We start from the raw sequence: 13,770 nt of genomic DNA, 5'->3' as shown, positions 1-13,770 counted from the left end.
TTTTTGACGTTAACATAATTTCATGTGACATTTCCAATAAAATATAATTTAAATGTATTAATCCCCCACTCCCTGTTTCCATGTTGTCATCGTTCTTAATTAGTTCCTTTATCCATTTGCAAGGAATTTCATGATTTGCCAAAATAACATAAGGCAAAATAAAAGCCCTAAAATTAGAGGCCCAGGGATCTGTATGCATTCTTTACTACAAAGGCAAATCAATCACCTGACTGCCATTCACCTGTCCTCACAGCTCTCAGAAGAAAATGATCTAATGCCACCACCTCTGCCATTAACAGTTATGCTTCATTTTGGTTTCTGAGTTGGACGGCAGGGACTTGTGAACAAGGGGCTGGAGCACAGAGGCACCTTCCTCACCTGGGCCTGGGGACTTGGGGACGACTAGAGCTGGAGCACTGAGGCACCTGTCCCCACCTGTCCTTACCTGGGCCTCAGGACTTGGGGATGACAGGGGCTGCAGCCCTGGACCTAAAATCTCGGTGGCTGAGTTGCCTGCAGTCAGGGCACAGCACCCCACCCCACAATGAGTGTCCAGTGCTGGGCACTGTTAAAAGGAACTGACCAAACAGAACAGTGGACAAGTGCTGAAGAAGCCTTCATTTATACTGTGACAACAACCAACGACTGTTGCTCAGAAATTATTAACAGAAACAAAGGAAGAGTCAAAATATACAACAAAATAATTGGGAAAGCAATCAAAGGTCAATTCAAATCTTTGGAACTTAACCTGTCTTTAAAATAACCCAGGGCTGCACAAATGCAGTCTTCAGTGACATGCGGTTTGTACCCCCTTGTGCCCCCTTCCACACGCCAGCTGCTGTCCCCGGCAGGTTAGAGGTGCCACTGATGACAGACTCGCTGCAACAGAAGGAAACAACGCCCCACATGGGACACGTTTCTGTTTACGGTTCTCGTGTGAAAAGTCTTTTCTTTTCAACTCGAGGCCCTTTTCTTCAGATGGTGATGCACCTGCTCGGGGGAAACACCACAACGCCACCGTGCATCCAGCCACCGTGATGCTTTTACAAACCAAGAAACCCCTGCCCTCAGGAGCTTGTTGGCAATGGAGACTTAGAGCATCTGTCCTGCCTCAGTGAGACAGAGCGACGACGTGACCATAATTTAGGCAGAGGCACCAAGAATGGCGAAGGACAGACACCTGGTGACCATCGGCCTTCAGCTAACTTAGCCACGCCCGAGGCGGTGGATTCCTAAGAACACGGGAGCACAGGCAGAGCTCCCACCCCTGGGAGGACCCCCCCCACCAGGAGGACCCTACCCCCAGGCGGACCCTCACCCCCGTTTGGACCCCCCCGAGTGGACCCCGTTCGGACCATCTCCCACCATGTGCAGACCAGGGACCGGGAGCACCGTGAGGGACGTCCAGCCCTTAGGCTGATCCTACAGACGCGCTGCCCACTGGAGAAGCAGGGCCCTGGGCTCGGCCACGCCCGGTCGCCATGGGGGCTCACCAGCGGCTGCGGGGCGTCGCCAGCTCAGGGTGGCTCAGGAGCAGGAGCAGCACATGAGGTCTGACGCCTGGGGGGGGCTGTGCTCAGCAGAAAGTTCCCTTATCATTTCCCTTCCAGCATTCCAGCACAGATAACCCACACCCCAAAGTTACTGTATTTAAACTTTAACTATCTCAATTTGCACTCAAAAAATTAATTGGTATTAAGATGACAAAAAGTTACAGGTAAAATGAGTAGTCACCAAGATTTGCTTATCCGATAGAAGCACCTGAGACAGGCCTGCTGTACGGGGAGGCAGGTGTGTTTCAAAATTAGTAGTTATTTTGTGTTTTAGAAAGCAAATATTGCCAGCACAACTCTAGTATATAATACCCCCAACACAAGCAGGGTCTGGGGCAACAATCAAAAACGCTAGCATTCCCCCAGCTAACGTTTCTGGACGCTATCAGGAGACGCAGGATGACACCAGGCTGCAGGAGACAGTCTCCTGGCAACTCGAAGCCTCTGCTGCGAGAGCTTTTTGCATTTGAGCACTGCAGATAAGGGACTGGGGACTCTGAGTGGCCAAATTGCTTCTGCCAGTTGCAAATCATAGGAAACGTTTCCTCCTAAAGCTGAGGCGAGGTGTGATGCCACACCAACGGCGTCCCGTGTGCAAGCTGAATTACCCTTCACCCCTAAAGAGCCAGCTGGCTGGCAAAGGTAGGGCATGAGGAGGGCCAGGCCAAGCCCCCCACCCTAGCTCATTATGGGGCTCACTGCCACCCCCAGATCCCCACGGGACGCGGCAGCTGAACCAGCCACAGAGGAAGCGGCGAGCAAACCACAGACAGACCCAAGGCAGTGCTGCAGAGCAGGCCCAGGCTGAGGCTTGGCGAGCAGAGAAATGAAGCTGTGGTCAGAGGGCCTGGGACCTCAGTCCACTGCCTGCGCTGTTCCGAGTGGGGGTTCCCCCCGAGCCCCACACGCAGTGGGCGAAAACGTGGCTCACCCCAAGGGGCTGTGGGGAGGAGGTACTCCTACACAAAGAAAAGGTGGGAAGCCCTGTGTTTCTGAGTTTAATGGACTCTAAAGTCTCCTGCAGCTACTAAATCTCCTTGAATGCACTTCCTCAGACATAACCCCAAGAATTCAGGAAAAATTGCATACATGCTCACACACTTTGTTTAAGAAAGCAAGAAAATACCTGCACATTCCAGAAAGATCTCATTTAGGACAGCTGAAAATTATAAATATTGTTTAAAAAAGAAAATCCTCTCAACACACTGAAGCCCCAGTAGCAGGTTTGCCTGTTGTTTTCCCTGTGTTGTGTGTGTGTGTGTGTGTGTATGCACACGCGCTGTGTGGTGGGGGCATATTTCATTCTTGTGGATATCCTGTTATTGCAGCATCATTTGTTGAATTTTGGGGTGGTGCATGGATTTGGAATTGAACCTGGGTCTCCCTCATGACAGGCAAGAATTCTACCACTGAACTACATTCATACCCCTATTTTCCCTATTTTATAGATAACAATTTATCTAGCTGCCCCAGGAACATGGCTAAATGTTAACAGAATTACTCATTTGCCAAAAAAATGCAGAAAAAAGAAAAAGAAGGATGACACTACTAAACACCATAAAACTGGAACACTGTCATTGCCCCAAACACAATGAATACAAGATCAATGTGGAATATGATTCATTTTTAATTGCCTCTCCCATCCAATCTAACTACTGCTGTACGCTATCTTAAAAGCAAAAAAGAATTGGGGATGCTCAATAAAGCAAGCCGCACATTCCTGAGCAACCGATTTTTCTGGTCTTATTTAAAACAAAAACAAAGCCTCTACTTCTACGGGTGGGATTTTTGGAAACATGCAGATAAAGTGTGCTTAAGGGCTGTTTTGGTGTAAAGCTGCTTTTAGTTCGCTCTCTTCCCGGCCTTGGTTATGGGGTCCCGACCCAACAGAAGAGGGCAGCTGGGCCCGAGGGACGGGCAGGCCGAGTCCAAGCCCCTGGCTTTAACGCCACCAAGGCGACGCGTCTCCCAGCGACCCCCGTGGTCAGCTGCGTGGCCTGGAGAAAGACACTCTGTGTCTCCACCCCTTCCTGTGGGCGTGGGCCCAGTATCGGCAGGACCTTGTGAAGGAAATGTTTCTAGTGAAGTGAGGCCAACTGCCTGAGGTCGTGTCTCAATCCCAGTACCGAAGCCTTTGTGAAAACAAAGCCAGCGGGAGAGGCAGAGGTGGAAGAGAGTGGGACCAGGAGGAGCTGGAGGAGGTGCTCCAAGGATAGGAACGATCACCCGCAGCCAGCCCCTGGCCACAGGCTTTGGGAAGAAAGCGTCACGTGGTGACACCTCAGTGTGGACTTCCCCTCGCCATGAAACCTGGAGCCAGTGAATTCCTGCTGCGTGAGCCAACCCACGGCCTGGTATCTATTTTAGCAGCTGGGAAACGAACACATCCAGGCATATCTAGTAACACATTCACACTCACGTTCTATTCTCATAATTCTCCGGGTTTTCAAAAGAATCTGTTTTAAAGATTCTAACTAAAAATAGCATTCTAAAAATGTATGAGATGCCCCCTTGTCAAAGCATTATTGTCAAGCATTATTAAATGCTTGGCCATGCTTTCTTAGCAGTAACATAGATCTGACAGCTTCTAATATTATACATTTTATTCTCTGCAAAGCAAACGTTTAGAAATCAAATTATCTTTCAGGCAGTTGCATTTAATATATGAAGATGTGTGTGGAACCATAATTTCACTCTGACCCAGGCACTCCCAGGGCTATGGAGGAAGTAAACAGCTTCTTGCTGATGAGGAATACGAATAAGCAATCTTAAAAGACTGCTAACCACTGCCCACATGGCTCAAATCCTAGCGTCCAACTGACAGAGAGAAACCTCTCTTATAAACCCATGTACTGTTTTAGATTCTTCTGCACATGCTGAATAGACAGAGAGATGGAAGGAAAATGTTGGAACCCTCACCACACATGGCGTGTGCCGGGGTCCAGTGTTGGGGTGGTGCGTATCTAGGCTTCAGCTGAAGTTGTCCAGCCGCCAAAAGGCTATTCCAATGACCACCTGGGACAACAGCTCCTGCTGCAGTGGAAATGCCCAGTGGTCCTTCCCATCTGAGGACCACAAACAGTCTTCTAGGTTATACCGAGAGGCAGGAGAAAATCAGAACACGTAAAATGATCACTGACAAGGGCTAGACTTATCACAGAAAAACTCCAGGGCAGAAACCCCATTCAAATCTATACTATATTAATATGCATTCTGGACTAACCATGCTAATACTAACTCAGCACCTCAGCAAAACAATAATAAAAATAAACAGTAGGTGCAATGGTGGCTCAGCAGGCAGAGTTCTTGCCTGCCATGCCGGAGACCTGGGTTTGATTCCTGAAGCCTGCCCATGCCAAAAATAAAATAAAATAACTGTAAAACACGCTTCCAGGAGCCACATATTTGGCAGGTTTCCACCAGAAAGGCAGAGCAATTGAATCCTCGACCCCAGTCAAGGCTGACCCGCCAGGCCCTGGAGTTACCTTTGCTTGAGGTTGGTCCAGGACACCGTTAAGAGCTCCGTCGTCTCCTCCACGTTCCTCGTGTCGTCACCCCCGTACTCTTCCAGCAGCTTCTGCAGGACGTTGTTGAACGCAGCCACAACGCCATCTCCCGAGCCCAGCTCCTGAAGCAATACCTGAGGGCAAATTTCAGGCGGCATCGTTAGGCTGGGTACCTCGGAAACCAACATCGCCAAACACAGGAGTTTTAGATGTAGAGATCAAATGAAGAAAACAAAGATGGAGAGATTCTTGCATACACGCTGGAACCAATAATTCCAGAAATGAAAAGTGGCTAAGAAAGTGATGGCGTTCATAGCAGATGGCATTTAAAGATAATCATCTTTTCGTCTTTGCAGTATTTTACTTTCATATAAAATATATTTTTTCCTTCCTTCTGCTATACCTCTGTTCCTTATGGGACCACACCACATAGGAGTGAACGTGTTACAGAGGTCTTCAGTAAGTGCTTAGAGGAAGAGGAAGGGCTGACATGGAGGGTCCATGTGTGTTTAAGAGGTGAGCTGCTGGATGGATGATGCAGCCCAGGGAGGGTCCCTGAGAGTCACGGGAAGAGGTGGCCAGTGGAAAACAGGTACTGCTTCTTTGATACATTTTTTCAACCTAGGAGTCCCTGGCTAAAGATACCTCCTCTGAAATCAAAGTAATAAATGAATATTCCTATATTGCTTCTTTGTAGCAATTGGTAGAAAAATCCCCCCTAAAGTTTCAGAAGGAAAGAACTATCCTGCTGGCTAGAAAGGAGTGTTCTGAATATGGCCCTCTAAGCTTTCATCTCACCTGTCAGTGCAGCTCTCTAGTTAACCTCCGGGGGCTTTGCTGACTACCAGTTTTGAGTCATTCAGTGAAAACGTCAGCAGGTGTCATGAACCCAGGAAATCAGTACACCTGGCCACCTGCTTTGCAAATGGCAGCCACAGAAAATTTACATTTATGAAGAGAAGAAGCATGTCCGAGATTTTTACAAGAATACTCTTTCCTATGTTCTTCAAGGACGTTCACGTCACCTTGGGCTATCCGAAGGGTCTCTAACTGCTTCACCAAAGTGTCGCCTACAACCAGAACCTCCAATCCAAGACTATTTTCTATGAGAGGATTTAGAGAAACACTTTAAAATACAACAATCATTCAGTATAAACAACTCTGTAATTAAACTGGTCACTGAAAAAGCTGCCTGCTAGTATCATAATGAAGGAAAAGCTTTGGTGATAAGGGTATTAAAAACAACAAATCCTACTTATTACCCGATTTGTTCATGACAGCAGCTTCAAAGGAAAGTCTCCAGAAATGCTACAAATAAAAACAACCTGCAAGGGAGGGAAGGAACGGGGCGAAAGGAGGGTGCCTGGGAGCTGATAACATTCTCCTGCAAGAACCTGGCTCATGGGGTGTTTGCTGAGTTTGGAAAAACTCAGCAAACTGAATATCTGGGAGAGAAGTACATTTCAGTCCATTCGACCTCAACAGTGTTTTCAAAAAAGACCTTTGTGGGCAAATCCCTCAAAGACTGTAAATATGTGTCCAAAGAACCTCAGAAAAATGTGAGGGAAAAAAATATTAGCAATAGGGAAAAGGTGCATCCAACAAAATGTTTCCAGAAAGCGCGGCTGGAGGCCCACCTGGTTGTCAGCCAGCTGCTGGGCCAGCGCGTCCCTCCGAGACTGCTGCAGGGTGTGGAGCCGCGCCTCGCACCTCCTCAGAAGCTCCTCCGTCTCCTCCCTGTGGCTGCCCCACCGGAGACTGTCCAGAATCAGGTCCTCCAGCTGCTGCTGCCTGAGCTCAAGGCCGTGCTGGGTGCTGTCCCACTGGTTCTTCACCTTTTCCACTGGAGGTATGAAAGACAGCCAGAGAAGAACCCACTGACCATGAACTTGTCTACGCACATAAAGAGAAAGGAAAGTGGGTACGCTCGAAAGGATGCTCAATACGTCTGCGAACCCTACAACTGATCTATTTCCAAAAAGTTTCTTGAGGCAGAAATCTTGGGTTAGACTCTATTTTAAATGCATTTGATCTACCATTATAAACAGAAAAAGCAAAAGATAATTCTAAAGAGAATAATATCTAATTTTGATGAAGGTGGAGTTGAAAAGTGCTTTAGATAGAATTTAAGATATAAACACAGTCCCTTGTCACCTTCAAGGTGTTTCTAAGGTAGTGCTGATTGAAAACAAAACTAAACCATTTAAGACCTCTTTTCACATGTATTTACCACAGCATGAAACCTCTCTGAAAGAAAGCATTTGTAGACATTCAGATTCAAGAGAAACAGAACAAAGTAGATTCAAGTTGTATGTACCCAGCAGCAACTCATCACAAAAATCCCTTATTGGATTGAGGAATCCCAGCCCAGTCTCAGGGATTCAGCCAGAGGGACAGGAAGGGGGGGGGCACCCTCTAACGGGTGTGCGAGCCCCCTTTTCTATCCATGGGGATTCAGACTGCCCCAGAAACGTCTTGGGGCTCAGTTCCCTGGACCTTGGTGCTGCCTCTACAGTGAGGCTGGAGCTTTGTCCTCATGGGACCCCCCAGGAGCAGCTACTGCTCTGGGATGTCTCAGGCTGGACGCACGCTTATCCAGCTGAGCTCTTGACAATGCAGCCACCGGACCAAGTGAATCTGAAAGCTGTGGGTACAGGCTTCCCCCAGGAAGAGTGAGCCCGGCTACACATATCCCACACAAACTGTCCAGAGATGTGCACTGGAGCATGCCAGCCATGTGGTCTCAGTGGGGACTTCCCCTTGGCTGACTTTCAATTTTCACCTTGTTCTTCTCTGGTTACTTCAGTGGTTTGAAGCTGTATATACCACGGAAAAATATGTTCATAAATCTGATCCTTTCCTGTGCATGTGAACCCTTCTGTGTAGAACCTTCAGTGAGGCTGTTTCAATTCAGGTGTGTCCCACTGTCATGGCCAAGTTCATGTGTCAACTCGGCCAGGTGGTCGGCCTGGTTTTCTGTCAGGCAAGCACTGGCCTTTCTGTTGCTGTGAGGACATTTCATGGACTTAAATCATGACCATGTCGGCTGCATCCACAACTGATTGCATTTGCAATCAGCTAAGGGGAGCGTCTTCTGCAATGAGTGATGCTTCATCTAGTCACCGGAAGGCTTTTAAGGAGGATTCAGAAGAGACAGTCACTCTTCCTCCTTCAGCCAGCCAGCCTCTCCTGAGAGTTCATGGAGGACTTTCACTGGAGCTGCCAGCTCGTGGCCTGCCCTACAGACCTCGGACTCTACATCCCCACGGTTGCCCAGCCAGCCTCTCCTGAGAGTCTGCTGAGGATCTTCATTAGAGCTGCCAACACTTTGGTTTCTACATCCCCATGGGTATGTCAGACACTTTCATACATTTCATATTTACAGATATCTCCTGCTGATTCTGTTTCTCTAGAGAACCCTAGCTAATACACCCACCTAAGTCAGAATGGGCCCTAATCCTATTACTGAAGTCCTTTATAAGAGAACAGAGTTCAGACAGAGGAAAAGCCATAAGAAGTAAGAAGCAGAAATCAGCAAAACCTGAAAGAAAAAGAAGGTACCAGCCTATGCTGCCATGTATGTGTCTTGCCATGTGACAACCTAAGAAACAAGCATTGCCAGCAGCTAGCCCCCCAAACACCACAGTCTTGGGCAGCCGGCCCACAAACACCCATTGCCTTGGTGATGCCTGGATTTGGACATTTTCCCTGTCTCACAACTATAAGAAAATAAATTTTTATTCTCTAAGCAGCCTAGGAAATTGAAGCAAATTTTGGAACCAGAGGTGCTGCTGCCAATACAAAAATGCGGTAATAGATTTGAACTTGGGTAATGAGTAGAGACTGGAAGAATTTTGAGGTGCTTGGTAAAAAAAAGGTTTAGTTTGCACTGAAGAGACTGTTGTTAGAAATAAGGATGCTAAAGGTACTTTCAATGAGGGCTCAGGAAAAAATGATGAACATGTTATTGGACAATGGAGGAACAGCAGCACTCATTTTATAAAGTGGCAGAGGACTTTGCAAAATTAAGTTCTGATGTCAGATGGAAGGCAGAATTTTGAGTGATGAAATTGGATGTTTAGCTGAGGAGATTTTCAAAATAAGTTTGAAAAGTACAGCCTGGTTTCTCCTTGCAGCTTATAGTAAAATGTAAGAGGAATGGGATAAGCTGAGAACTGTACTCCTAGGTATACAGGAACTGAAAATTCATGGTTTAGAAAATTCTGAGCTTCTGGACAGTGAATCCAGAGAGTGCAGTACTGCATGTGAGGGTTTAACTGAACATGGAATCAGTCAGCAATTCCTAAGGAAGTCAGGATTGCCGTCCAGTAAAGATCCATGGAAGGTCATTCTGTCTGATGGCTGGACCTTCATGTAGCACATGCAAAAATGACAAGCGTTTTTGTGAGATGTGTAGGAACAGAACCACTTCCAGTCTAGACTAAAAGGGTCTGAAAAGGGGCAGGTGAAGGAAAAATCACTTCAAAGGCAGAACCATGGAAGCTAATGTCTGGACCAGAGGCATCTTCTTAGGCCAAGGGTGTGGGCCCACACTGTGTGTGGAAAGGACCCTGTCTTCCCCTCAGATGAATGTTCCCATTTGGAGTAACTGGAGAGAAGGAACTGGAATTTTCCAATCCTAGAATCATGCAAGGAAAGTGGTCTTAAAAAATAAAAAAAAATGCTACCCATGCAACATAACTGTAGGAAAAACAAATCTACCATCACGTCATTGAGGCAGAATTCTCATACTCAAAAAAATGGCATTAGCAGGCCCTAACCTCTCCGTGGTTTGGGGTCGCTGTCTGCCTCAGAAAGCAAAGCAGGGGGGTCTGTCTTCGGGGAAGACAAAGTTGTCGTCTTCTCCACTAAAAGGACCTCCCACATGGTAAAAAAAAAAAAAAAAAAAAAGGCATTATATATAATAAACTGCCAGAAGACCTTACTCGCAGATCCAGAGTGATTCAACAAGTGTTAAGTCACAATGGAAAGAAACCACCTCAGCAATCTTGTTGGAAAAGCTCTCAGTGACCAGTCATCTGCTAATAAACAAAAACAAATAAGCGGGCGGGCCGCGGTGGCTCAGCGGGCAAAGTGCTTGCCTGCTATGCCGGAGGACCTTGGTTCGATTCCCGGCCCCAGCCCATGTAACAAAAAAACGGAAAAACAAAATACAATAAAACAAGAAAATGTTTAAAGATGTTTCCCTTTCTTCCTTCCTTCCTTCCTTCTATCCTTCCTTCCTTCTCTCTGTCTTTCCTTTAAAAAAAAAAAAAAAAAAAAAACAAATAAGCACTAGAAATAAATCATATGACTGTCATCTAGTTGGTAAATCCTCTCTCACTGGAGAGAAGCCATATGAATGCCACCTATGTGGGAAAGCCTTCATCCACTATTCTATCTTCAGACAACATGAGAGGAGTCACACTGTAGAGAAACCCTATTAATGTCATCCATGTGAGAAAGCCTTCATGTGCTACTCTAACCTAAGACGATACGAGAGAACTCACACTGGAGAGAAGCCATGTGAATGCCATTTGTGTGGGAAAGTCTTCACTCGGTGTTCTTCCCTGAGACAACAAGGGAGAACTCACAGTGGAGAGAGACCCTGTGAAGGTCACCTTTGTGGGAAAATCTTCACTTATAATTCCACCTTTAGAAAAAATTAGGAAACTTACTCTGGAAAGATCCCATAAGAATATCATCTATGTGGCAAAACTCAGTTTGTTTCCATAAGCTTCAACAGCATGACAGAACCCAAACTGAAGAGAAACCCTATGAATGCCATATATATGAAAGGCTTCAGTCAATATTCTGATATTAGATGACATGAGAAAACTTATACTATAAATGTTTCATATATATGGAAGAGATTTCAGCTCGTGAATGAACATTTAAACATGACAGAAAACTCACACACTGCAAAAACAGTATAATCAGTCAGGTAGAGCTTTTAGTCATTCTGACTATTGAATCAATCCAAGCCAATTCATACTGGAGAGGCTCGATGTAAATGTCACCTCTGTATAAAAGCCTTTAGTAGATGGTCTGATGATATACAATATGAATGAGAGAACTCATAATATACCTGTAATGGGAGTGGAGGAGTCTACATTCACTATTCCACCTTTAACAGAGGGTAAAGCCCCTTGAGAGAGTGATGCTGGAGATGTTACTCATGAAAAATCACAAAAAAATCCTTTAGTCATACATCAACACTTGCAGGGAAAATGTGAATTCACACTGTATAAAATTCTTACTGGTATCATGAATGAAGGTATGTCTTCAGTGATAAATCATTTATATTAAAATACTTATGCTGATGAATCAATAATCCTAAAGGCAATTTACGAAAATCGTCAGCTGGATTTCACATCAGAAAATTCATAGTGTTAAATAAAATACTTTATATGGACTATTTAGCACTAAATTCACCAAAGAGTCTAAAATTTTGAAAAGAACTTACTATTGAAATTATGCAGGATAAAAATGCAGAATTGGGACGTTTAATTGGTATTACAGTGAATAATAAATTTTGTAAGAAGGAATATAAAGTGAGATTAATTCCATAGATTACTACTTGCATATTTGTAACAAATATTGTTGCTGGAAATTGAATATGTTGTCCAAATTCTAGTTTTGCTTTTATGCAGTTCTAAACAAAAGTGTTTGAATTAATCAGAAAAGAATTGTGACTGTTAACTCAAACACTTAGTATGTAAAATTATGATTCTTAAAAAAAAAATCCCATATTGGTTCCTATGGGAGGTTGCACTTTATACCCAAACAGACACGTGTTCTTTATCTGAATCCATATCCCGTGGGTGTGAGTCCATCATAACCAGGACCTCCCGAAGACGTTATTTTCAGTTAAGGTGCGAAGCTGAGCGAGGGTGGGTCTTAGCCCATACTACTAGAGGTCTTATAAGGAAACAAAACCGAAGCTGGGTGTCAGCAGAAAGCATGAGAGCAGCCCCAAGGAGAGAGCCAGCTGGCCATGAGCTGGAGGCAGAGGTGCCCGCCAGGGGACCCCAAGCCAGTGCCAGACACGATGCTGCTTAGGGAGCAAGCAAGCCTTGCCGGTGTCCTGATTTGGGACGTCTAGCCTCAAAACCATGAGCCAGTGAATTCCTATTGTTAAGCCAACATCAGTTTGTTGTGCTTACGACAGCAGCTCTGGCAAACGCAGACCATATATCTCCCCCCTCCTTTCTATGCATTCTCTCTCTGTCTCTCTGTCTCTGTCTCTCAGCCTTTTCCGCTCCTCCCCTCCCCAGCCGATCCCATCCTCTCTCTATTTTTAACATGGAAGGAAGGAAAGAGAGATCTAAGGAAGCAAACTCTGTATGAACAACCACAGGGGCAGTTCACAATCTCGAACTGAAGGACTGGTCAACATCGGCTGTGGATCCTGTGAGAGCACACTGATGAAAAGTGGGTGACGTTAAAACCAAAGCGCCTTCCTGGGCCCCAGACCAACATGGAATGCCGCAGTCCCAGGTCCGAAAGGCACTCAGCAGAAAGAAACGTCCCAACTGAGCTAGAAGGAACGTTCTGGGAAAGTTCTTGCAACAAGACAGGGTTATATCAAACCATAAAAGCAATCAATTTAAGACTGTTCAGAAGGCCATGAATTACACTTATATGTGAAAATTCTAAAAAAACGTTCACTGAAATTATGAGTTTTATGCTGTGTCGTATAACTGTCTGAATAAATTTCTTAAAGAGAGGACAAATCTGCCATAATGATCTACTTGTCAGTTAAAAAATGCATAAAATATGACCCTCATCTTGTAGGAGCTTATATTAAGCTCCTTTATATTGCACACATAAAACTAGAGATATCAAGTAACAGCTAAAATCACAGGTTTTCCATTAAAAAAAAACTAAGAAAATTACCCTAAGTATCCTAAGCGCTGAAAAAATGAAAGTGACATTTCCATGGGAGACGCTCAACTGGGAACGGACTTGTACATCGTAAGTAGCATCTAGGGTGGCATAGCCACTACACAAAACGGGGAGAAGACACAAGAGCGTGGGTGTGCAGAGCGACGGAAGTGAGGAGGAGAGTCTCATAGAAAGTCCTCAAAGAAGTGCAGGGTGAACAGGGAGAGGGGCCTGGGGAGACAAACCCAAGACGTGTGGGAAAGAGCAAGAGGGAGCCAGCCGTAGGGCGCCTGTGCGGGGAGGGGCAGCGCGTCTGGCTCCGCGAGGAGGGGCAGGACCGGGTACTGCGAGGAGGGGCAGTGCATCTGGGTCCGCGAGGAGGGGCAGCGCGTCTGGGTCCGCGAGGAGGGGCAGCGCGTCTGGGTCCGCGAGGAGGGGCAGCGCGTCTGGGTCCGCGAGGAGGGGCAGGACCGGGTACTGCGAGGAGGGGCAGCGCATCTGGGTCCACGAGGAGGGGCAGCGCGTCTGGGTCCGCGAGGAGGGGCAGCGCGTCTGGGTCCGCGAGGAGGGGCAGCGCGTCTGGGTCCGCGAGGAGGGGCAGCGCGTCTGGGTCCGCGAGGAGGGGCAGCGCGTCTGGGTCCGCGAGGAGGGGCAGCGCATCTGGGTCCGCGAGGAGGGGCAGCGCATCTGGGTCCGCGAGGAGGGGCAGCGCGTCCGGGCCACGTGGGCAGGATAGTTCCATCCCAGGACTCTCCACGGCCAGGGCTCCGGTCACGTGGCTGAGGTAAATCAGCCATTTCACATACTAAGAGGTCTTTGCTAAC

General features: G+C 46.6%; 1 protein-coding gene across 2 annotated transcripts in view; it reads right to left on the bottom strand.

Annotated features, from left to right (window-relative positions):
- The window catches only part of UTRN (utrophin), a 440,716-nt gene that overhangs the window by 202,828 nt on the left and 224,118 nt on the right, over positions 1-13,770 (bottom strand). For both annotated transcript variants that reach the window (XM_077143388.1, XM_077143386.1), the window contains 2 exons: positions 6,697-6,902; positions 5,039-5,193 (listed from right to left, as the gene is read on the bottom strand). In XM_077143388.1, coding sequence (XP_076999503.1) covers positions 5,039-5,193; positions 6,697-6,902 — 361 coding nt within the window. The remainder of the gene's footprint in view (positions 1-5,038; positions 5,194-6,696; positions 6,903-13,770) is intronic.

Source organism: Tamandua tetradactyla, chromosome 25 (assembly GCF_023851605.1).
Source record: "Tamandua tetradactyla isolate mTamTet1 chromosome 25, mTamTet1.pri, whole genome shotgun sequence".
Taxonomy (NCBI): domain Eukaryota; kingdom Metazoa; phylum Chordata; class Mammalia; order Pilosa; family Myrmecophagidae; genus Tamandua; species Tamandua tetradactyla.
This window is presented reverse-complemented; position numbering and strand designations above follow the sequence as displayed.